Below are 24,029 nucleotides of genomic sequence, written 5' to 3'. Positions count from 1 at the left end.
GGAAATTTGGGCCGGTCCTTTACGGGTTGGGTTTCGCTGTGCAGGGCTGGGCCGTAAAAGCTTTCTTAATAAGAGACCAAAAAAGGGGCAAAATCACGCACGAATCTTGAAGCACGGATTAAATAGCGACTGGGGAAGCACCAGAGCCGTGGAGATAGAGAGAGAGAGAGAGAGAGAGAGAGAGTGTGTGTGTGTGTGTGCGCGCGTGCGTTGATCATGGTGCGGAAGGCGAAGGTGGAGTTCGACGAGCAGGCGCCGGACGGGTTCGACCCGGCGAATCCGTACGGGGACCCGGTGGCGATGCTGGAGATGCGGGAGCACCTGGTGCGGGAGAAGTGGATCCAGATCGAGACGGCCAAGATCCTCCGCGACCGCCTCCGCTGGTGCTACCGCATCGAGGGCGTCAACCACATCCAGAAGTGCCGCCACCTCGCCCGCCAGTACCTCGACGCCACCCGCGGCGTCGGCTGGGGCAAGGACTCCCGCCCCCCCGAACTCCACGGTCCCCATCTCCTCATCCATCTCCTTCCCTTCATCTTCTAGGGTTTCTTTGCGTGTTTTTGATCTGTTCCTGTTGGCACGTTCCAGGGCCCAAAAAGGATCTTGATGATTGATTAGTTCTTCCTCCCTTCTCAAGAAGAATAAGGAGGAGAACAAGTCAATTAAGCTGCGGTGAGGTGAGACCCCTTTCCTCTTCTTATTTAGTGCTGATGCTGCGCTGAACTTCTTTGCTATGTCCATTTTCTCGTCTAATTCGGTGGTGTACATCTCTTGATTCCAATTGGTGCTAATGCAGTTATTAGTGTTATTCGAATTACGTGCATGTTCTGTAACTTCTGTTTCTGCGTGATAGATTTTGAATCACAACCTATCTTTCTGATCACCATAATCACACGCCCCAAAATGTCGGTTCCTTATTTTATCATCTGAACTAAACTAATATATACATTGATATCGATGCCTTTCGTAATTTCTGACTGGTTGCCAAGGCATTTCTGAACAAAATCTTCATTTATCTTTGACACTGCACATCAAATTCCTTTTTCTTTTTTTTCTTTTTTTTTTTTTGTTTCTCCTTCAGTATTTGGTCCATTAAGATACTGTTTAGTTGGGAAGTGATAGTGGATTGTGAGAAGTATACTCAACGTCTCTTACTCTGATTATATGCCGTTAGGATTTGTAGAATTTACATCCAACATGGCTCTACCCAATTGTCCCTTATGCAGTGGTGCCGTAGGGCGGTAATTCCATGGAGTAAGATGGAATAATGATATCCCCATTGGCAGCGCATTATTCTGCTCTATCCTGGCTAAACCCCAGTGAAGTACAGTGGAGGAGATAACACGTCATACTATAATACCCATCAAGGATTATTTACCCCCTTCGTTGGGATGGAATCATAGGAATCCCCAAACACTGCCTAAAGTCCTTAAATCAACCCCTTATTCCACATCCTCTTGATCTTCTAGGGGCTCACTCTACACAAATTTATCTTATATTTATGTCAAAAATCCCTGATCTCTCTTAAAATCTAACTTACGTATTTAAATTTCATTGCCTTGTGAACTCTAGCTCACGCTGAGTTGTCATTTCTGTAACAAAACTTGTTTTTGTTCACTGAGGTCCTGTTTGGATGTTGGGACATGATAGATATACTTTGATAATTAGGTCCTGAGGTCCTAATTATGATTTTCAAGATGGCATATTTCACCTTTGAGGTGATTTATTTCCTTGGATTTTGGGATATTCAATCTTCTTACACTTCTTTAGCCAATTTTCTTTATTCTTCCCGACAACAAACTGATAAATGGACCTTCAGTAACGAAGGGACATTTGTGAAATGCGGCATAAAAACAGGTCTGATAGTGGAGTACTAAAAAATTTCAGTTTTACGCAACTGGTGTCAATTTACCAAGATGACATCAGGTAGTTTACTTGAAAATGTAGGCTTAAGCATGGTTGTTTAGTAGAGGATTTTTGTAGAATAATAGGTTGTGTCTTGTAATCATCTGGTATTTCTCGTCAAGGCCATCTATTATCATGACTGTTCCATTACCATTTTACCATCTGTTTTTTGAAGCATTTAAGAGTACCTTTAGAGCCTTAGATTTTGAAAATCAGTTGATGAAGAAGTTCTAGAGCGCTAATCAGATGGAGTGGAAATGATTGGAGGATCAAATTCAAAATTAACGACCATGAATTGCCATATGATCTGTTGTAGAATCAGAGCTAGATGTCTGCACATTCTAAGGTGAGAAAGATGGTGTGTATAATAGAGAAAACATAAAACTGGCTTATATCGCAAATACTAAAATTATAGATATTTTCTCCTACAAAAAAAGGAAAAAGAAATTAAATTGGCATGGGGAACAAAGTCTGTTGGATGTGAGAAAAGAGAAAAGTAATCTGCGCTCCCGAATTGAGTCTGTTAATCACTTAACTAGATAGATAAATAAGGTATTGAAATATCGGCACCATGACTTCGACATTAACAATAGAAAACAGTCTATGCTAATGTGTGAATTATAACTCCTATATGACTGTTCTTCAATTTTCTTTTTCTTTTTTTTTGTCTTTCACTGAGTAGCTGCTTAAATAGAGAGAAAAGAACCTATGGTTCGTAGGGGTGAATCTGCTTTGTTCCAAATTTGATAAAAGTAATTATGAAAATGTACATGATTTTAAGAATAATACTTGTGTGGTTCTTATTTGCAGGCGGTCAGGGTAAATGAGGGCAGTGCCAACCACTTGTTTAAATGGTTTTTTGTCTCTTAAACTTACTTCCCGGCACGCGGTGCCTGTTTTCAGAAGTCCATTACTTGTTGAACTTCATAATAATGGATAACGGAGAAGTTTGCATTGCTTCCTCCTTTCTGTTTTCTTTTGTTGTCAAAAGAACAAAATATTTATTACCGTTTGCTTTGCACAGCATCTGATCTCATATTTTGTCGGTTCTACTTCTCATTTCAAATGGTGATCTCCAATATAGTAAGTCGAGCATCAATGGCTAGCACGGAACTGCGTGTGTTTGCTTCGGAGTGAAAATAAAAAGGTTCTTCATTGGCCTAGTAATGTACTTGAATTGGGAAGGTTGCACAGTCCACAGCCTTGGTACTATTGCTCCATAAGCATACTATATATGCATATCCTCAAAATGGTCCTCGCAGAATAATATCTTTTTGATGATTTTTAGTATTTTAATTGTGGGTAATTACTAATTAGAAATTAGTTTTTCTTTTTATGGTTGACTATCTGTCAAGTATTGTATTTGAAATTAAGAAGAAAAAAAAGAAGTTAAATTAGATATTCCTTTGTTATGTTTGGAATGCAGAGGGGTCTAAATCAACAACTTTTGGAGGAACTTTTTCACTCTTTTATAGATGAGGCATCCATTCAAACCACTTCTGCTCACGTCTAAAGATTTTAATTTGAACTCCTTAATCAGGGCTGCTGCTTCTTTCTCTTTTATTATCTTGTGGTAAGAAAATAAACTTTTTTTTTGAGAAATAGGTAGTAAGCTTCCTGCTTCATTCATTAAGTTAAATGAACTGAGCGTACATGTTGGAAGCAGCTAAGGCTTCCGAGATACAGGCAAAAAAATGGAGGGGGGGGTGACAAGCAAAAGATGAGGGCGGAGGCAGGGGAAGAAAAGAAATAAAGAAAAGAAGAAAAGAAAGTAAAGAAGCACTTTACAGCACGGCTGACCAGCTACTCATGAGTAGTTTGACACACTCTAGCGAACGAGAAGCGTTGGGTACCGATCCACGAAAGATAGAGTGATTTTTATCCCTCCAGACCACCCACCAAATCGCTGCCAGAAGGGTCAAGCAAACTGACCTCTTCGACTTGACGGGGTTGGCTGAAGCTCCGATCCAGAGATTTCGGACATCACTCGTGGTGTGCTCTGGTGTCTCCAGTTCATCGATACAGAGTAGCAGGAATCTGAAGAAGACGCAATTACAAAAGAGATGGTCGCAGTTTTCCGTTTGAACCGCGCAGAAGATACATTGTGAGTCTACAGGCATGCCTCGGTTGAGCAGTTTGTCAGCGGTAGGTAGTCTTTTCCGGAGTAACAACCAAATGAAGACTTTGATTTTGATTGGAATTTTTAAGCTCCAAATGTGTTGGAACATCGGTATTCGCATTCCGGCATCTGAGGCGAACTGGTAGAGTGACCTGACTGAGAACTGCTGGCTGGAGGACCATCGCCACTTGATCAAGTCAGCACCATTGCTTGGACTGTGGAGTTGTAGCAGATCCTTCAACAACGTGTACTGTCTGCGGCTTTCGACAGATTGGGACACTGGGAAGCCATGGCGGATGTAGCGCCATCTCCATCCGTTAGAGTTCCAGCATTGGCTTATTCGGGCCTCTTTGTTCGTGATCTTCTCGAAAATGGTCGGGAATAGGATACGAATTGGGGTTTTCCCGATCCAGATATCAGACCACATCCTGATGTTTCTTCCATCGCTTAGCTCGAAGGTTACTCTACAAATAAACAACTCACGGCAACGTACCATACTCTACCACCACTGGGAGTAGGGGACGAAGGCTATACTCTCATGCAATGGCCTTCTTCTGGAGTAGTAAAAGGAACTTATCAATTTGCGTCAAAAAAGATTTGGCTCGGTAAAGAAGCGCCACCACCACTTGGTGAGTAACGCTACATTCATGGATTTCATGTCTTTGATCCCTAATCCACCTTCTTTCTTGCTTTTGCAGACAGTTTTTCAGTTAACGAGACAGTCACCTCCATAACTTTTTATTAGAAGTTAAGGAGGATGATGTATGGCTTAGCGGGTGCAGGAGAAAATAGAACGTTTGAATACCATAGTCAAATGGATAGATATTATTCTCGCCTAGTAATGGTGAGCTAAAACTGTTTTCTTACAGCTCCTGATGAGTTCAGTCCTTTTTAGTACCAGCTCTTCAACTGTAGAGGAAACGGAAAACAAAAAAAGAAAAGAAAAGAAAAGAAAATTATTAGAACCCACCTTGTTGTTTTTCATATTCTTTGTTCGTTCGTCCTTATTGTACGTGCATTAAAATCTCTCACTATCAACTAGTTAATTAACGAACTAGTTATTAATTAAATTAATTTCTGGGTCCATGCGGCGGTGGCGCAGTCACCGCACTTGGCGACAAAGGGGTGGGCGAGGAGCTCGGCCGCCGTGGCCCTCCTCCTCCACTCCCTCTCCAGGCACCTGCCGACGAAGCTCCTCAGCTCCGGCGACGCCTCCCCCTCGGGGACCTGCAGCTGCGGGCCCCCGCCCAGGCACACCGCCCACGTTATCCCGGGTCCCGCGAGGGGCAACCGCCCCACGAGGCACTCCAGCAGCACCACCCCGAGGGCCCACACGTCCCCGGCGAATCCCCCGGCCTCCCCTTGGAACCCCTCCGAGTCGAGCCGCTCCGGGCTCATGTACGCGCGCGTGCCCTCCTCGCACGCCGCCTCCTCCGACGTCGCCAATCGGCTGGCCCCGAAGTCAGCGATCTTGACCTCCCCCTGCCGGCTTATGAGGAGGTTGGAGGGCTTGACGTCGCCGTGCACGACGCCGGCGGCGTGGAGGTGGAGGAGCGCCCGGAGCACGCACTTGGCCACCCACGCGATGAGCTCTTCGGAGAGCCTTCCTCGGGCGCGAAGGACGTCGAGGAGGGAGCCGCCGGGCATGTACTCCAGCACGAGGCAGCAGAGGCCGGCGACGTCGAGCACGCCGTGGCAGCGGACGACGTGGGGGCAGTCCTCCACGCGGGCGAGGACGTCGGCCTCATGATTGGTACTGCTGTTGCTGTTGCTGTGGAGGACTTTGAGGGCGAAGAGGGAGGAGGTGGGGAGGTGGCGGACTAAATAGACGGTGCCGCCGCTGCCGTGGCCGAGGACGGAGAGCTTCTCCAGGTCGGAGAGGCTGAACAGCTGGGGCGAGGAAGGGTAGGCGGCGGCCATGGAGGGCGTGGGCAAGCAGAGCTTTTCAAGCAGCGCTTGCTTTACGTGCATTCTTCGCTCGCTCACCATGGCACACCCCGACACACACTCCCGCCCCTCCCTCTCTCAAATTCTGACTAAAAGGCCGCCGGGGTATAGTATATGTAATGTGAAACAGTGATTATCGACATGCATGGGAATTGGGAAGAGAAGATGAGCAATTTTTAAAGGAGGATCATGAGGGGGATGGATGCATGGATATGTATGCAGGGGGAGGGCGGGAGATGCGGGGAGAGACGGGTGGCGAAACGGGCGAGGGAGATCCGATTGCGCAGCTCCCGTTGCTGACGTCATCGGCAGATCTTGGATGGCAGCGACTCGCGTCGTTAACTCTGTTGCTGCGTATGCGGGGAGGAACCCTGTTAACTCCTCTCCATTCACGCCACAAAATCGTACCCCAAAAGGTATTGTTACTGCTGGTAGGTAACTCACAATTGGTGCACTCGATATCGCATTTGCAAAACTCTAAAACATATCAAACATATTACATAGAAAAAAGTATTTTACGGGGCACCTGGCAGTACCCGCAGATTGTAATTTAATGCATGTGATTAACCTTACTTAACAAAGAGCTTCACTGCTCACACATCATGCACGGCACAAGTAGAAAGTATACGTGCAAATATAGACAGCTTCTGGGACAAAGATGCAAATATCAATTTCACTTGCACATAAAATAGTAGCAATGAAAAGGTGGAGATGTAAAATGCAATTCTCAGGCACGATATATCAGTATGTAAATTAGTTGTTTTTGCTACATAAATTGATTGTTTTTTTTTTCCAGTTTCAAATTTTGACTTTAATTTTGGGTGTAATAAATTAAATGCCACATTAAACAGTTAAGCCAACTAATTTTATTTTCGAACTTCTCATTGAATTTAAATATTAAAATCTTGCGAATCAGTTTGGCCTGTTATATGGACTGGTTGCATTAGATAAAGCCAAACGAACCTGTTTCTTACATTTAAAATTGTCAATGGGAATGTCTGATGTAATTATCATTACCTGACCAAACTGAAATTTGCTTTCAATTTGGAACAAATAATTTGTACACTCTCTCATTCACGCCCAAATATATTATTGTTCTGAGGTAATAATTTACAGTTTCTACACTAGTTACTTCGCATTGAATGCTGAAACCACAGCACATAAGGTAGCCTGCAGATTAATTCATTCCTCTTCACCACATAAATCTTATCTTTCTTGAACCGTTGACACTACCACAACAACTTAAAAGTCATTTACATAGATACTTCACACGTACACGGAATACACACCAAAGCTAAACTCAAGTCTTAGTAGATCCTAAATACATGAAACAAAGTAGCAAGATAATAAAGTTGATTACCTCAGTCGATCATGATGGGGCTGTCGGAGCTCCGACCATCTTCGATGTTCCTAACCAGAGATGGAATTTCCCCTTTGAGAACTCTAACTCCAAAGTTCAAGTTCTCATTGTCCATCAGCTCGAACACGCACCCATCTCCAATCTCTAGATTGTTCTCAATGGCAAACCTCTTCCATCCAGTCTCGAATCGCTTCAAGTAACGGTCCCCGCAGTATCTCACCTCCCATGTCTTGTTCTTGCAAGAAAGGGTGAGCCATACCGGGCTAGGTGGAAGTAATTCACGGAATTCCTTCGGAACCACCTATACAGAAGAAATCCCATGATATATGCTTTGGAGACTACATGGTAAAAAAAAAAAAAAGAAGAAGAAAAAACTAAATTATTTACACCTTCACTCATTTTGTTTTTTTAACACTGAAAAGCCTATGCAATTGAATAGGGTACCATATGGCAGATTTTTTGCAATCTACATGCCCGCGGGTTCATGTTTAGCAACGAAAAATAAAAATTTTGCGGTAACTTCCTTTTTTTGCTTCTTCGTTTTCTTTGAAGACGAAGCTTCTTAGCATCAAGCTGGGATGCATCGCATGCTAATCAATAAAAGTCCATCTGCTAGTGCATTCCAATCTCATAGCCAGTAAGACTTAGGATGTGAAATGGATAAATTTTACATTTACAGAATTCATAGAAAGAATACAACAAATAATGGAAGCTAACACCAAAGGAACTTAAATGAGGAACTTACTTTTTCTTGATATATTCGTTCACACTTTCTGTTTATTACTGCTATAGTACATCTGTTTACTTAGTTTCAGTAGTCACTTTTCTTTGCTTATTATCTTTTTCTTTTTGAAAAATTCTTTGCTAATTATCTTATTTATTCAGATTACACAGTACAGTTGTTCAGCTTGATATATTATTCAGGCTAATTACCTAACTCCTTTTCTTTTGTGGTTAACAGCTTTAGTCGCATGCTTTCAATTTTCTTTGGTTTCCTCTTTTTTCTTTTCTTTTTTTTTTCTTTTTTTTTCTCTTTTTACTAATCAAAGATATAACTTCCAATTCTACTTCAGATCATTTTTTCTTAACCTTTATTTGTGAATGATCTCTCCATATTCTTTCTTTTCGTCAGACAAAGTTGGAAACAACACATTGTTCCCTTCTTTTCCCACCAACTATTAGCATCTATGAATGCTTTTGCTCCAAGTTGTAGCAATTTGAGTAGATTCTACACTAGAACAGTAAGCCTTCCCAAAGAACTTTAATAGCAATCAAGCAACACACACACACACACACACACACACACACACACACATATATATATATATATATATATATATACACACAAAATAGCTGCAAGGCAAGAGAAACAAATCTGCACATGCAGGTTCATGTCGCTATATGTTTATTTTATACATACTCCAAGGTGAGATATTATATTACCAATCTAAAGGGTTGCTGGATTTGAGACTTGGAGATAATTATTGTGAAGTATGGATTTCCTGAAAGCGGAACAACTTCATCTTGTGCTTTGCATTCTGCAGGCTCTGCAGACATCGTGATAGAAACGTGAGACCCGACAACAGCTCCCTGACTCCAAAGAAACAACACAATAAGGTGGTGGAACTTTGAATGATTACTTAAATAACTGAAACACTATGAGAGACACAAAGTCATGCCAACAACTTCTTTAATAACTGAACTGGAGCATTGAAGCCCAACAACGGAATATTGAAGATCTTAATATCAAACTCTTTCCTCATACAAAGTAGGAATAAACAGAGGCCCTAATTTAGTTCATTACAGTATTAAAAAAAAAAGGAATATTGGAAAGCATCAATTACACACACAATTAAACATCCATGGCACAAATAAACTCACTGTAACAACCTTTTCATCTTTAACCTTTAGCACAACAAAACTTAAGAGCTCTGCAAATTGAAGTAATGCACATCTTTGTTTAATCAACGAGACGCTAAAGTGTGAATAGATAGAGGAAACTATGAGACCAGTGACACTTAAACCCACAGAGCGCCTCATACTGAATAGTATAATAAACATATAACGATTATATTGATGATGCTATCTTGAAGCTGGGAAGAGCACTGTAATCAAATTCATTAATCTTCTACGAAAAATGGAACTTGTGGCAAAGAATAGAGCAAATTAGATTAATTAATCACATTTCAAAACCCATATCCACCCATGGAGAAAATTGCATGCTAAGATTAACTTCAAACATTGGGTTTAAAAACTTGGTGTCAACAATCAAATGTTTCACCCAAATAATAATAAGCATTAGGACTTCGCATGGTGATCTTTTTAACTTACTCTCGAGCAACAACAACAACAACAGCAAAGAATGGAGCCATGCGCAAAAATTAAACCCACTTTGATATTAACAGCATCTGCTACTACCTTAAATTAACAGGGATAAAAAAAAAAAACAAAAAGTTTATTTTCTATGCAAAATTTGTAGAAATAAAACTTGGGGAATGCTAAGAAATGGAAATTACCTACGAGAAGGATGATATTTGAGAGTGGCAAAAGAGACCGTGGTGAAGGGATTTTTAGGGCGAGAGTGTCGGATTATTTTTTTTTTTTATTATTATTGTATTTTTTTTTTTGGGTCCTTCAAGTGTCGGAGGGAGAGGGGGTGGCTCCCTCTCTCTCTTTCTCTTCTCTCGAGAGTCAACGCGGTCTTCCACTCTTCACCGTGGAGCGGACCCCGTCGTCTTCGAGAACTTATGCGTGGACCTCGTCCACCACGTCAGCGATGGACCTATACGATCGAATGAAATTTGGGTAAAAATGTGTGGAGACTCCCAAATGTTTGAAATTTTAAATAGTTTTTTAAAAAAAATTAAATTTATCAGACTTATTAGTAATTTAATAAAACTTAATAATTTAAGCATTTTATTATATGTTAAATTTTTTAGTTTAACTAAGTATAAAAATCAAATAAATGAGTACAAGATAAGAAAATATATTTTAATCAAAATTTTGTAGAGTACACAAAATAAATTATTGTTCAATGAATTATTAACTCCTTAAGCTTAGCAAAAAATAAATTTACCTAATTATTNCGCCCAAACCCTCCCAAGAACTCTGGCGCTTCGCTTCTCCTCTCCCTCTATGTTCGTAGAATAGGATATAGATACGAAGAAAAAGCTCTTGCTTAAGCTAGAGGAGCGATCCAATTGCCTTCACCATCACCCTCTCCTTCGCGGTTTTACACCTCCTCCTCTGCTTACTCCGCTTGCTCCTCGCCTAAGCGCTGCTCCTTCTACTGCTATCCCCGACCTATTTTCGGCAACCCAAAAAAAAATTTTTTTTTTTTAGTTAAAAAAAAAACTCATTTTTATAGGACGTGGTCCAGAATGTGCAGTATCCCTTCTAGATGTCACTGGTCTTTATATTGATTAATTAAAAAACCTGGTTAATAATAGGATTTATATATTAGTAATTATACATCTATACTAGTATACTTCAACCCACCATGGACGCCGCTCCCAATCTCCGTCGATAGCTCCGATGCTCCGCCGTGAACGGCCGCGGAAGCTTCGCGCCGCCGCAGCCGCTTTGATAACCGACCCGGACGATTTCGAGGTCGGAAGGTTCGTTGGGAGCTACGGGTTCATGAACATCACGAGGTTATGTGATCTTTTTCCTCTCCTTTTGGTGCCTTTTTAATTCTTCTACGTAGCAGAAAATGAGACACCCATTTGATTTTAGGTTGCTTTTGCCGATTTTGTTATAGGATTGGAATATTTATTGATAATTATATTGATTGCCTAAGGATCGTAGCGATTCTTTATCATAAAGGTTTAGTGCAAATTTTAGAGACCTGGGTTTTTGTTCTTCAACTAGGGTTTCGATGACAATCTTTTCGTGTTCCAGTTGCAACATTTGGGAATTTTTCTGGCAGCAAAGAAAGGGGAAAAAATGAAAAAAAAAAAAAAAGGGAAGATGGTCCAGCTTGATGTCATGTAATTCATAAATTATCTACTCTTTGCGAACTACGCTTCTTTATTTGGAGTTTTCAACCAGATCTAGTGTGCAGAATTTCTATAGCTTTGTTATATTTGACTAGTGTCCTATATTAAACAGCTACTCATCATTTCGATCGGGAGGATTCTTGAATAGCGGTGCATTGCAAGAACTCGTTCCTGGGTATTCTCCGGAAGAGATTGAGCGTCTACGGGTCCAGGATGTTGGAGAGGGACAAGTGAAGATCAGGTTCATTTTCTAGGACTAGAATATGTTTCCTTTTTTTTTAAGATTACCAGTGTTTCATAAGAAGATACTAATATTATCAATCACAGTTTCATTGCAGGCTTTATGAGGGAAGAGTAGTCCAGGGTCCGCTTAAAGGAACACGAGTTATATTTAAGGTACTCTCTGTTCATGCTTTGTCCTGTCAAATTCTGTTCTAAATACAAATCTGAGAGTGCTTATCGATTAACAGTTCCATTCTCTAAAAATTTTGACATGTGTGGATTAAACTTTCAAGCAGCATTATGTTTGCTGATTCATGCAATATGTTGTTTGTTTTCTAAATGCATTGGCAAATGAGAGGACCACACAACCTTTTAAAATATAATGTAGGTGAAGGTATAGTTTGTCATAGTTTCTACAAATGTTAACAGGCAATATAGTATTGACTAAGGGGTTGTATACAAACCAATTATATTACATAACGTCTTGGAAGTTAGCAGATATGTGTTATAAAGCTTGCCAGCAAGCAAAAATTCATCTTTAGTGCTTAACTTATAGTGCATATTATGTGCTAATTTTAACTTTTGGAGAATTATTTTTGCATGAAAAAGGCAAACTATGAAATTCTATGATATATGCGCTAAGAGGTTCGCCCTTTAATTAAGGTATATCCGGGACAACGTGCTGGTGGTACTGAAGCTGATATGATGGCAGCCAACGAGCTAAGTGCTCATGCTTCTCTTCAAGTAAACTGCTCAATGCTACATATTTACACAAAGGCTAAACACGTGATGCGTTATTAAAAGGAGCAAATTCTAAATTTTAAAATTTATCTGGTTATTATACTTATTGCAGAGTGACTCCAAGAACATTTGTCAGAATATCCAATTTCTGTTAGGAGCTTTTGAGACAAAAACAGGGGAGCAGGTTCTCTACAGCAACAACTCTAGTATACCATTTCATATTATTCTTTTAGTAAATGGTGTAATGAATCTTTTTTGCAGTGGCTTATTTTTCGCAATGATGGAAAGTATAGTGCCGCAGACTACGCTAAGATAGCAAGTGAAGATGTTTCGAAGGACCTTTTGCAAAAAGACCAGAAATTCTGGAATCCATTTGATAAGGGGCAAAAAGTAAAACGCAGAAGATTTTTTGTTCTCAAACTGCTTAATGGTGCTATGAACGGCCTTGCCTACTTGCATGACCATGATAGACTACACCAGAGTCTCGGCCCTTCTTCTGTTGTTCTCAAGTATGTCATTTATCGCATATGACAATTCTCATTTGTATTATTTCTTTTGGAAAAAAATATTACTGTCTGTACCCAATCTATACTATATTTTGAAATGGGTGCCTGAAAAATTCTAATCTTACCATGACCCTACATTTATTTTGATTTCGGAAAATTCAGTTCTGTTAGAGTTTGACGGTTTCCTTAAAAAAATCACAGATTATTGTGTTAAGTCACAAAACATTACGTTTGGTTACAGAAAATTCCATCAAAGAAAGTCAAATTATCATTCAGTTCTGCTGGAGAGGTAGTGAGATCGACATAACTATAAGTTTAGGTGGTAAGAGAAAAAAAAAAATTAATTGATGTTCAGGTATCACTAATTTTGAAATAATCTACAGTTTAGGCAAGTTCTGTGCACTTTTACCTGCATCATAGATATTTGTTTTTCAAATCAAGTAGTTGATCAGGTTTCTTTCTATTTGACAGTACGGTAGTGGAGAAAGACGCAACTTATCTCATTCCACGACTCCGTGACTTGGCATTTTCAGTTGATATTGGGTATGCTGATCCTCTTCACCTCTCCTTTACTCTTTCTTATTGATTCAAACTGACGTGACCCAAACAACTTAGTTTTCGACTGAAATAAGCAGTAGACTCCAATATGATCGAACACTATGCAAATTGACTTGATATAATAATTTACATAATGACAGATGATGCTTTAATTTCAATCCTTGGCTCAAGTCTCAAGCAACTAGCCCAAATCGACTCAAACATATCTCTGTCTGGCACAATCAATTGGTCCTTCAATTGAGGCCCAAATTTGCAAACTTTGGCTGCATCAGTAGTAGTGAAAGAAAAGTTGGCTAATAAAGATATATACTGATTGAGTTATATCAGTCTTCTTGCTTCGTTATGCTAATAATGCAGTGCATGAAATTTACTGTTGATATGTGAGAAATGGCAGGCTTTCTTCTATAGGAAAAGGAGCATTGTCGGAAGGACTATGGCGACGGGCTTCGGCTGCTGGGGCCTTCACTCCGTTGGAAAAGCGAGCTTTTGGGATAGCTGATGACATGTAAGTTTCATATAAACCTTCGGCATTGTATGCTACAAGATACACGTGGGTATATTTCACCTTTGTTTCTTTTCTACTATTAGTTTGTTTGTACCACCAAATAGTTGTCACAATAGTAGATACTCTTGAAATAATAGTTTTTGCATATTCTTATTCTCTTCATGTTTATGAGCAGATATGAAGCAGGGCTTCTTTTTGCTTACTTAGCATTTGTTCCATTTTGTGAAATGGGCATCATGGATAGCATTTCTTTGCAAGTGAGCAATAGTTTTCTCATTGCACCATGCTCCTTATTGTGTGAAGAAAATCATGTGATTGTTCTATGATTGTTCTTTAATTCAATTGTTAGTCTTATAATTAAGTGCAATTGCAATCTTGCAGAGGCTTCTTGAGAGCACTTTTCAGCTTGATCTTGATGCTGCAAGAGAGTAAGAACTTTCTCTATTTTATTACTATATATGGCCTATCTTGTTTGTTTGTTTTTACGTTCATTGGAGAATGCCTAAACGTATTAGATACTATTATTGATGATGCGGGTGTCCTAAAGCGCATTTGAACTAATTTTCTTAGGTCTTGATTTTCACCGACCTTGTTAATACCCAAACTTCTCATAATCATTGTTTTGCCCTTTTTTGTCTTTGGATGGTGCACATGACAGAAACCTGAATAACGCTTGAATTTTGTCTACCCATGTCAAGGTGTACTATTAATGCTCCATTGGCTTATACACATATAAAGATGATTATTTTAACATGATGTTGTAGATATTGCCTAGCTGATGACCGTTTAGTTGAAGCTGTCAATTTTCTGGATCTAGGTGATGGTGCCGGTTGGGAATTGCTTAAGGTTTACTCTCTCTCTCTCTCTCTCTCTCTCTCTCTCTCTCTCTGTGGCAGGTGTATATTATTTGATTTCTAATGCAGAGCGAGTACTTTCCTATTTTATATCTGTTAGTTTGGGCCTTGGATAGAAACAGAAGTAACTGTAACATATAAAAGGAAAAGTGCTCTCTCACTTCTATCAAACCCCAGTTACGGGTACCTGTTACTGTTAATTGAATTAGATTATTAACCACAATTTAGTTCAAATGAGAAAACAAGCAAGTTTGTTGTGTGTTTGGATTGTCGTTTATTTTCAAATTTTATCTTTTTTACCTGTCCAATACTTCATTTTTATGATTATTGTGATGCTTTATTGCATTCTATAACACAAAAAATTGGTATTTCTCATGCTCTAAAATTTCACAAGCATGTATATAGTTCATGCTCCTCTTTTTTTTTTCCTTTTCTTTCCCCTTTCTTCTGGAGTATATACTTCCATGTAAATCTTTCCATCCTTCATCTATTTTCTATAACAGGCAATGTTGAACCCTGATTACCGTCAACGCCCGATTGCCGAGGCAGTACTGAACCATCGGTTTATGACAGGAGCTGTTCTATGAGATCTGTTTAATACAAACATAAAGAAATCGAACTTGCTTTTCAACTGGGAGCTACAAATCTTCCAGCAGTTCTAACACCAAGGTATGAATCAGTAGCTCTCAGAATGTGCTGTAATTAGAAATACATCTTGTCATCACTAAAAATTACCCATTATGGGGTTTTTGATCCTAATTGTGCTATTACAAACTTCATATGGTCTCGTAAACCTATTTTCAACAGATTTTCTTTTTCCCTGAAATTGTAGTTGCAAGATGAAGTAGACCTTCTGTTTGGTTGTTCACTATAGAGTTTGAGTTGGTTTAGGTTCTAACCCAACACAACCCAATCTGACCCAACTTGATAGGTAAAATCAAAATTTCTATTGTGTATGCATCCATTCCATATTATGCTTTATGTTACATAAGGTCCATAATCGTAAATCGTAAGATGAGCTTCATGGTGATATTGTGGCTGCAATTGATTGTCGTGGTAGTTAACATCATAGACTGATTGCGAGTGCTAGTGATTTCTGAATCTCTCTTTCTGGAATCATCGGCAATCAATCCTATATTTTCTTTCAAAATGGTGACCCTACTTGCATGTTCCAAAACTCTCTGGTTGCAATAATATCTCTGGGGAAAAAAAAAACGCCCTGTTTGACTGACATCCTGTCCTCAATTTGTTTGATGTCAGTAATTTGATAGCTCTTTAGATAATCTTAGTTAATTGTTTATTTTAAATTTATAGTCATGTATATTGTATAAAATAATATTAAATAAATTTATAAGGATAAACGACTATGTTCAAATCTTGAAGTTAAAGGTTTACTAACTGACTCAAATTAAATAAAGTAAAATGTTAGATAGTAAAATTAAAAATTTGAAGGTTATCAAAATGGATGATATTGGGGATAAGTTTTATATAATTTTAACCAAAAAAAAAAAAAAATCTAAGTAGATCCAATATGGACGGTTGGGAGTGAAAGCTTGACCCCAAAACGCTGGGCCCCATCACGATGGGGACAGGGGATGTGGATCTGGGCCCATTTGGGCCAGTACTTGACAGGGACGGCCCATATTGTTTTTCAGCCTGCCACGTGTTGCACTTCCACCCTTGCTTCAACTGTTTGGCTTTGGTAGAGGAAAAATTCTAGAATGCAAAAGGGTATATTGGTGATGTGGCGTAACAAATTAATTAAATATCTTTTTTTAGTGGTATATGTTCCATCATTATTGTAAAAAAATATTTTTATTTTACTTTTGTTTGAAATGAAGAAATGTGATTGGCTTGTTATTAATGACGTGGCGTAAGTGTGATAATATAGAATTCCTCCTGGTAGAGACGGCGAATCGACACGAACGCATGCCTATGCAACTCTCGGGTACATGGGAATTATTAACGTTTCGATTCATTAGATTTTCAATTATTACATTTTCTTTTACTCCTATAAAAATTATATAGAAATTATTATAAATCAAATTTAATATTAAATAATACAAATTAAAGTTTAACCTCCCTATGTTGTGTTATTATCCTATTATTATCCAAATTCATGCTGTTGTAATCTGGGGTTTCTTTATTCGTACAGATTCTCGTCTCTATAAATAGGATTGTTTTACTCTAATTAATTATGTAAGTGATGTATTGTTATCTTAATGATATCAATCACTCTAATCATCCGATCAATACTAATCCTCTGTAAGTTGTGTCATTTCCAAAGGGACTTGGCAGGAGATAACAGGATTATGTGGAGTTATAAAACAAAAAAATAGAGTAATTAAAATTAATGTAGTTAAATAATTAATGTACGGGATAAAATGATGGTCTATTTTTTGGAGATCAGGCAATAAACAATAATAGAGTGAATCTTACTATTAAAAGGTACATTTATCAAAATTGATCACTACTAATAATCAAATTTAGTAAATATAATCAGCTTCAATATAATGACTTCATGCATATCGTTGTTGTACCGCAATTTGTGATGTGAAGAGTTATAATTGATTCAATCTTGGTTATTCTTTAGTTTTAATAAGTTCTACCTTGGCCATTCTTATCTTTTATTTAATTATCTTTATATAATGTATTAGACCTTTTCGATCAAACTTCTAAAAAAAGAAGCGGAAACTGTCGAATTTTATAAATCTCAATTTATCTAAAAATAAAATAATCATAGCAAACCAAATCAATAATGGGCGTTGTTTAAACCTGACAATTTCTATCTGTATTCATGAGTTTTTAAAATTTTATATTATGTATTATATGTTGTGATATATTTTTAAAAATTGTTTGTATCTACTTTATATTTGAATATGAATAAAAATATTGACTATTTAAAAATTTATGAAAAAATTTTATTCATGATTATATAATTTGCGGGTATAATCACTCGCCCGCGCCAATCCGCGGAGCCCCCGCCACAAAATGTCGTCGTGACACACTAGGGTAAAACATATCCGCAGGTACAACTTATCCTCCCATGTGCTCACCTAACGATGCGATCTGAGCGGCCCCTGTTCCTCCTGGGCCCACCGAAGCACCAGCTTTTTTCTGAAATTTGATCCAACGGTGGAGAGTAATCTCTGTGGGCCCCCCAGCAGGGTGTATTTGGTTTTCGAAAAATAACTTAGATAATAATTTTTTGGTTGAAAAATTATTTTTCGCATGTTTGATTTTTTTTAAAAAAAATAATTTTTATATTTTATAAAAAATTAATATTTTATTTTAAAAATTTTATTTAAAAAATAATAGTAATATAATTGGTGCATTTCAGATTTTTTTCTCATACCGGTGGGAAATCCGTAGAGTCAAATATGCACCAGTTCACTTTTGTAATGATGATTTTCATTGATTTTAAATTTGTTACTAATGTACATTATTTTTTCAAAAATTTACTGATATTTATTTAAGAGGGGTATATAATCACTACATACATTTTTCTCATTTTCAACAATTTAGTATTTATTTGAGACTGGTATATGATCACCACATGCTCTCTTTTTTTTTTTTAAAAAAAAAAAAAATAAATAAAATATAAACTCACTGTTCTCTTGCTTGCACAGTAAACAGTATCCAACTCCTACAGTGCCACCTCCATACCCTGCACTATGAAAGGTGGTGGAGAGTGAGGGGGGAATCAGTCACTTTTCTATCTGCACCCTCCAATCCATTTGTTGTCACTACCCAAAAGCTGAGAGAGAGATAGAGAAAGAGAGAGAGAGAAAGAGGGACTTCTCGGGTGTCACCAGTCATTTTTTCTCTCTTTATGCCAAGAGATAACTCTGCACTCTCTTTCTCTTTCTCTTCTCCAAAACTCCAAGACCATGTGTCAATAAGAGAGAGAGTTTGGTCAGGTACTCTTGTCTTTTTCCTTGCTTGTATTTTTACCAAGTAATAAACTCTGTTCTCTCCATTTCTTTATGGGTGGTGATATTTTGCAATCTTCTCTTCATATCTAAAGGTAACTTCTTTTAATCATCCATGATGAGTTCTCCAATAGCCCTTTTCCCCACCCCATTCTCTGATTCTTTTGCACTGTTCCCTTTCCCCTCTTTTTTTCTTGTGTTTTCCTGCTTCTTAGTTTCCATCCCAGCTGCACCTCTCTGCAACTAATGCTGCTAGCCCTTCAAAGAGCTTCATCACCAACAAAAGTGGTAGTTTTTTTTTGTCTGGTATCCATCTCTTGGATGATCCTCCATTTAGAAATTTTTTCTGATCTTGCATGTGTGTTTCTGTCCTTTTTTTTTTTTTTGGAGCTTGCATGGAAGTGTGGGACACTAATTATATTAAGTCTATTGGGCTACTGATTTGGTGTTTTGGGGGTTCAGGATGAGAGAGGAATAGCAATTTGGTGATTTGAAATTCTTATTCCTACAGTTTGTGCATTTTCATTTGATTTAGGTATTGCAATAATCACAATTTTACTCCCAAGGACTGCTCAAAGAAAATGATCTAACAACAAAAAGTCCTGTCTTTTTCTTTTCTTTTTTTCACTATGTTCAAATGCTTAGAACTTGCCATTTTTTTAGTAGTAAATTTATATTTGTTGATGATCCCACCAAGCTATTCCACTAGTTAGGATTATGATTTATCTGGCTCAGATCTGCATTAATGCTCTGCGCATTTGCGCCAAAATTTCGATTATATATTCCGCTGATGTTTCTGACACAAATTGCTCTGATCTTCTTGTAGAGAATCTTACTGTGAATTAGCAAGAAGAGAGAGAGAGAGAGAGAGAGAGAGAGAGAGAGAGAGAGAGAGAGCATATCTTAATCACATTGACCCTTCTCATACTGCGCAAGGGATTGCACTCGTAAATGGTTTCGAGGTCTTATTCGAACCTTTTGGACCTCGTGTCTGGCGAATCGCCAACATTGGGCCGCTGCGCAAAAAGGCTACCGAGAGTGAATACAGTGGCTGGCGTCATCTCTGATCTAGATGAGGAAAACCTGGGCAGCATCAGTTCTGATGCCCCATCCTCCCTCTCTCAAGAGCGGGTGATCGTTGTCGGAAATCAGCTTCCCCTTCGGGCCCACCGAAGGCCCGACGGCACTGGTTGGAACTTCAGTTGGGATGCGGATTCACTAATATTGCAATTAAAAGATGGTCTTGGGGATGATACCGAAGTAATCTATATCGGTTGCTTGAGAGAAGAGATAGAGCCAAGAGAACAAGATGATGTTTCCCAAACCCTGCTGGAGATTTTCAAATGTGTTCCCACTTTCCTTCCGTCCGACCTTTTCTCTAAATTCTATCATGGTTTTTGTAAGCAACATCTATGGCCTTTGTTCCACTACATGCTCCCCCTTTCCCCCGACTTGGGCGGGCGGTTCGATCGATCCCTCTGGCAAGCTTATGTCTCGGTGAATAAGATATTCGCAGATAAGGTTATGGAGGTGATAAGCCCGGACGATGATTTCGTTTGGGTCCATGATTACCATTTAATGGTCTTGCCCACATTTTTAAGGAAAAGATTTAATAGAGTGAAACTCGGGTTCTTTCTCCATAGCCCATTTCCTTCTTCCGAGATTTATCGAACACTTCCTGTTAGAGATGAACTCCTTAGAGCTCTTTTGAATGCCGATCTTATTGGTTTCCATACTTTTGATTATGCAAGGCATTTTCTTTCATGCTGTAGTAGGATGCTCGGCCTTGCTTATCAATCAAAAAGGGGTTATATAGGGATTGAGTATTACGGTCGTACTGTTGGTATCAAAATTCTACCTGTTGGGATTCACATGGGACAGTTAGAACAGGTTTTGAATTTTCCTGAGACCGAATCTCGAGTTAAAGAGCTTAGAGATCGGTTCAAGGATCAGGTTGTGTTACTTGGAGTGGATGATATGGATATATTTAAAGGAATAAGCTTAAAGCTTCTCGCCATGGAGCATTTACTTATGCAACACTCTGAATGGAGGGGAAAGGCGGTTTTGGTTCAGATTGCTAACCCAGCCCGAGGCAGAGGGAAAGATGTGCAAGAGGTGCAAATTGAGATTCATTTCACGGCTAAAAGAATAAATGAGACATTTGGAAGGCCGGGTTATGAGCCGGTTGTACTAATCGATAACCCACTTCAGTTCTACGAGAGAATCGCTTATTACGCGATTGCCGAATGTTGTCTTGTTACTGCAGTGAGGGATGGAATGAACCTAATACCTTACAAGTACATAATTTGCCGCCAAGGAAATGAGAAATTGGATGACATTTTGCAATTAGACCCTTCCATTCCAAAAAAGAGCATGTTGGTTGTATCCGAATTCGTCGGTTGTTCTCCGTCACTAAGTGGGGCGATTCGTGTCAATCCATGGAACATCGAGTCAGTGGCTGAGGCCATGGTATCTGCTTTAGAAATGAAAGACCCTGAGAAGCAGTTACGCCATGAGAAGCACTTTCGGTATGTGAGTACTCACGATGTTGGGTATTGGGCGAATAGCTTCATTCAAGACTTGGAGAGGGCTTGCAGGGACCACAATAGGAGGAGGTGTTGGGGGATTGGGTTTGGATTAGGGTTTAGGGTTATAGCCCTCGATCCAAATTTCAAGAAGCTATCTGTTGAGCATATAGTTTCCGCTTACAAGAGGACCAAGAACCGCGCTATCCTGTTAGATTACGATGGCACTATTATGCCTCAGACATCTATAAACAAAAAACCAACATCTGAGGCTATTGATATCTTGAATAGTTTGTGCAAGGATCCAAAGAACATTGTATTTCTTCTAAGTGGGAGAGATAAAGAGACACTGAGCATCTGGTTTTCCTCCTGCGATAAGCTGGTAATTGCCGCAGAGCACGGCTACTTTATAAGGTGTGTGACCTGGCATTGTCATATATGCCCTTCAAAAACTTGCTTTCTTATGTGTAAAAAGACAACTACCACCTATGTGCATAGATTTTGCAGGAATATGCATGTAAAAGCACCTTACTTTTTTTCCATCCTATCATTTACTTTGCCTTTTGACCTATGTCATCTGTTTTATCAATCAAGAAGAGAAGGGGAGATTTAATTGATAATGTGACAAAATAATATCATCATCTTATATGTGTTTAATTGTGCATTATTGGGTTAGTTCGAGTCGTTCTGAACTAAAACCGTGTCTTAGGCAAAACAATGACGCAGAATGGGAAACATGTGTGCCTGTGGCTGACTTCGCTTGGAAGCAGATTGCTGAGCCGGTTATGCAGCTGTACACGGAAACAACTGATGGTTCCGCTATAGAGGCTAAAGAAAGCGCGCTTGTTTGGCATTATCAGTATGCTGACCCAGACTTTGGATCATGCCAGGCTAAAGAACTCCTAGATCATTTGGAGAGTGTTCTTTCTAATGAACCTGTTTCCGTAAAGAGCGGCCAACATATTGTAGAAGTTAAACCGCAGGTCAGCTCAAATTTTCATTTGATAGCTCAATGTTACGGGATCTGTCACATATTTATGTTATGGTTTATTTTGCTTAAGTTTTCTTATTTGGGATTGAGTTTAATGTTTAAAACTTGTTAGGATTTGTTATTATGTTTCTCTTTAGGCTATCATTATGTTGGGATACGTTTGTCAAGAGAATACAAAAATTATGAGCTGCAAAAAATTTTTTGGGGAAAAGTGGGTTCTCGATAAATTTTTCATGTAGGTGGTGTCGTGCCAGGTGCAAGTCCTCCTGAAATTTCTAGGTTCTTGAAGAAAATTCTCCTTTCTATCCTACATTTAAGTAACACAAATTAAATCTATTCTTGTCATACAGGGTGTCACTAAAGGCCTGGTGGCGGAACGACTTCTCTCCAACATGCAGCAGAGGGGGTTGCGAGCGGATTTTGTTCTTTGTATTGGCGATGATAGGTCCGATGAGGATATGTTCGAGTTCATCAACGGCACGATCTCGGGGCCTGCCTTGTCTCCTGTGGCAGAACTATTCGCTTGCACAGTTGGTCAGAAGCCGAGCAAAGCAAAGTACTATTTGGAGGATACTACGGAGATTGTGAGAATGCTACAGGGCCTTGCTTCGGTTTCGGACCACACGGCTCAGGCTTCTGCTTCTCAAAGTTCCACCTGACAAGTTAGTTGTGAAAAGCCATGTTAGGTTTACTCCTGTGTATATATTGGTTCTTATTAGCATGTTTGAGTTCAGTGAGTTATGCTGTGGTTTGTTTATTCTCACCGTCGCAAATGTGAGAGAGCTTAAACCTTCATCAAGATGCTGTGATATATACATTTTGGTTTGGCCTCATATGGATTGGTAATATGTTTCGTGTACATATTTTTTTTATTCATCAAATGACTCTTCAGTGACCAGAATGTTTTCCATAAATCAGCTTTTTTGTACACAATTTATAAATGGTTGAGTTTTTCAGAGTTGAACGTATTAATCAAATACTAATTGTTGTGTGGCCGAATTTGACGCTTATAAATTTGTCAGACTACTCTTTAGGTACCCAGGGGAGCATTACTATTGGAAAGCAGAATCAGGTAAGCTGTCATGTTCTTCGAGGTACTTGCTAGTTGACGCAGCTTTCAGATTTCTCTCTAGAAGATGTGCTCGAACATGTAATCTGAAAATTTTCTGAAGGTCGTCGATATGATGCTAATTACGCATGGCGCATGTTGATTGTTTTGCTCGCGCACAACGAAGGACTGCTGCTGCATCAATAGCAGTTTGAGATCACAGAACACAGGTACAGCAACAAGTATGGACAATTTATCTCTCTCTCTCTCTCTCTCTCTCTCTCTCTCAAGTTAATTAGAACAATACAAATGATTGTCGCGCTGAGAAACAACCACCTTTCTCTAGTCTCTGTCAGATTTGGTGCTGTTGCAAATTAAGCTGGCCAAGTTAATAGAACAGGGCATATGACTGGCACATTAACAAACAGCCACCATCCCCCAGTCTCTATCAGATCATTGCTGTCAGCCTGTCACTCGATTACTATCAGCATCAATTGGATGTATTCTTAAAATGAAAAATAAAAGAGAAAAATGTGAAAATGCTAATCTTCTTGAAAACAATACATAGGAAATACATCCATACGCAATCTTTGGTACTCCACTGCAAGCTTTTAGATTCCAAAAAAAAAAAAAAAAAAGGGTATCCATCCTTCAAAACTCCATAACACACTACACCTTACAAAAATTAAAGAAAAAAGAATAAAAAGAAGAAAATTCTACTATATAAAGGAGCACATAATTTCATATTCCATCCCTTAAATTAAAGAATTATCAACGTCTCTCAATTACCTCTCTCTTTAGTTCCATCAACATATCAC

The 24,029-nt window shown here is 39.0% G+C and overlaps 5 protein-coding genes across 8 annotated transcripts; 3 read left to right on the top strand and 2 right to left on the bottom strand.

Moving 5' to 3' along the window:
* On the top strand, positions 145 to 3,072 carry LOC109708116 (NADH dehydrogenase [ubiquinone] 1 beta subcomplex subunit 10-B-like). The gene is made up of 3 exons (XM_020229719.1): positions 145 to 502; positions 589 to 677; positions 2,716 to 3,072. The coding sequence occupies exons 1-2, from the start codon at positions 217 to 219 to the stop codon at positions 612 to 614; spliced, it is 312 nt and encodes a 103-aa protein (XP_020085308.1). The 5' UTR covers positions 145 to 216; the 3' UTR covers positions 615 to 677; positions 2,716 to 3,072.
* On the bottom strand, positions 5,085 to 6,476 carry LOC109708114 (mitogen-activated protein kinase kinase 10-like). Its single transcript, XM_020229716.1, has one exon. It carries the CDS (start codon positions 6,011 to 6,013, stop codon positions 5,090 to 5,092), a length of 924 nt encoding a protein of 307 aa, XP_020085305.1. The 5' UTR covers positions 6,014 to 6,476; the 3' UTR covers positions 5,085 to 5,089.
* On the bottom strand, positions 7,143 to 10,018 carry LOC109708115 (B3 domain-containing protein Os04g0386900-like). 2 transcript variants are annotated; one of them, XM_020229718.1, is made up of 4 exons: positions 9,848 to 10,018; positions 9,663 to 9,749; positions 8,775 to 8,921; positions 7,143 to 7,632 (listed from the first exon to the last, which is right to left on the bottom strand). In XM_020229718.1, the coding sequence occupies exons 3-4, from the start codon at positions 8,886 to 8,888 to the stop codon at positions 7,333 to 7,335; spliced, it is 414 nt and encodes a 137-aa protein (XP_020085307.1). In that variant the 5' UTR covers positions 8,889 to 8,921; positions 9,663 to 9,749; positions 9,848 to 10,018; the 3' UTR covers positions 7,143 to 7,332. The 2 variants fall into 2 exon arrangements, with proteins under 2 accessions (XP_020085307.1, XP_020085306.1); XM_020229717.1 differs by lacking the exon at positions 9,663 to 9,749 and having other exon boundaries at positions 9,848 to 10,017.
* LOC109707893 lies at positions 10,825 to 15,569 on the top strand (the record flags this gene model as incomplete). Of its 2 annotated transcripts, XM_020229421.1 has the most annotated exon segments (12): positions 10,825 to 10,984; positions 11,442 to 11,570; positions 11,668 to 11,725; positions 12,215 to 12,295; positions 12,405 to 12,476; positions 12,554 to 12,801; positions 13,270 to 13,341; positions 13,751 to 13,861; positions 14,037 to 14,118; positions 14,243 to 14,289; positions 14,626 to 14,707; positions 15,219 to 15,569. In XM_020229421.1, coding segments are annotated over 12 exon segments (1,226 nt in total), but the record flags the coding sequence as incomplete, so codon positions are not given.
* On the top strand, positions 18,628 to 23,073 carry LOC109707537 (alpha,alpha-trehalose-phosphate synthase [UDP-forming] 5-like). 2 transcript variants are annotated; one of them, XM_020228863.1, is made up of 5 exons: positions 18,628 to 18,742; positions 18,863 to 18,935; positions 19,474 to 21,586; positions 21,882 to 22,155; positions 22,514 to 23,073. In XM_020228863.1, exons 3-5 carry the CDS (start codon positions 19,599 to 19,601, stop codon positions 22,820 to 22,822), a joined length of 2,571 nt encoding a protein of 856 aa, XP_020084452.1. In that variant the 5' UTR covers positions 18,628 to 18,742; positions 18,863 to 18,935; positions 19,474 to 19,598; the 3' UTR covers positions 22,823 to 23,073. The 2 variants fall into 2 exon arrangements, with proteins under 2 accessions (XP_020084452.1, XP_020084453.1); XM_020228864.1 differs by having other exon boundaries at positions 18,863 to 18,953.

Source organism: Ananas comosus, linkage group 3 (assembly GCF_001540865.1).
Source record: "Ananas comosus cultivar F153 linkage group 3, ASM154086v1, whole genome shotgun sequence".
Lineage (NCBI taxonomy): Eukaryota > Viridiplantae > Streptophyta > Magnoliopsida > Poales > Bromeliaceae > Ananas > Ananas comosus.
Note: the sequence above shows the minus strand (reverse complement) of the source record. Positions and strands in the feature narration are given on the sequence as shown.

Coding starts and splice junctions, on each gene's coding strand:
- LOC109707537 (XM_020228863.1), top strand. CDS start 19,599: ATGGTTTCGAGGTCTTATTCGAACCTTTTGGACCTCGTGTCTGGCGAA. Junction 21,587..21,881: donor GAGCACGGCTACTTTATAAG/GTGTGTGACCTG, acceptor ACCGTGTCTTAG/GCAAAACAATGACGCAGAAT. Junction 22,156..22,513: donor TTGTAGAAGTTAAACCGCAG/GTCAGCTCAAAT, acceptor CTTGTCATACAG/GGTGTCACTAAAGGCCTGGT.
- LOC109708116 (XM_020229719.1), top strand. CDS start 217: ATGGTGCGGAAGGCGAAGGTGGAGTTCGACGAGCAGGCGCCGGACGGG. Junction 503..588: donor CCGCCCCCCCGAACTCCACG/GTCCCCATCTCC, acceptor GGCACGTTCCAG/GGCCCAAAAAGGATCTTGAT.
- LOC109708114 (XM_020229716.1), bottom strand. CDS start 6,013: ATGGTGAGCGAGCGAAGAATGCACGTAAAGCAAGCGCTGCTTGAAAAG.
- LOC109708115 (XM_020229718.1), bottom strand. CDS start 8,888: ATGTCTGCAGAGCCTGCAGAATGCAAAGCACAAGATGAAGTTGTTCCG. Junction 7,633..8,774: donor TCCAGCAACCCTTTAGATTG/GTAATATAATAT, acceptor TCTTCTGTATAG/GTGGTTCCGAAGGAATTCCG.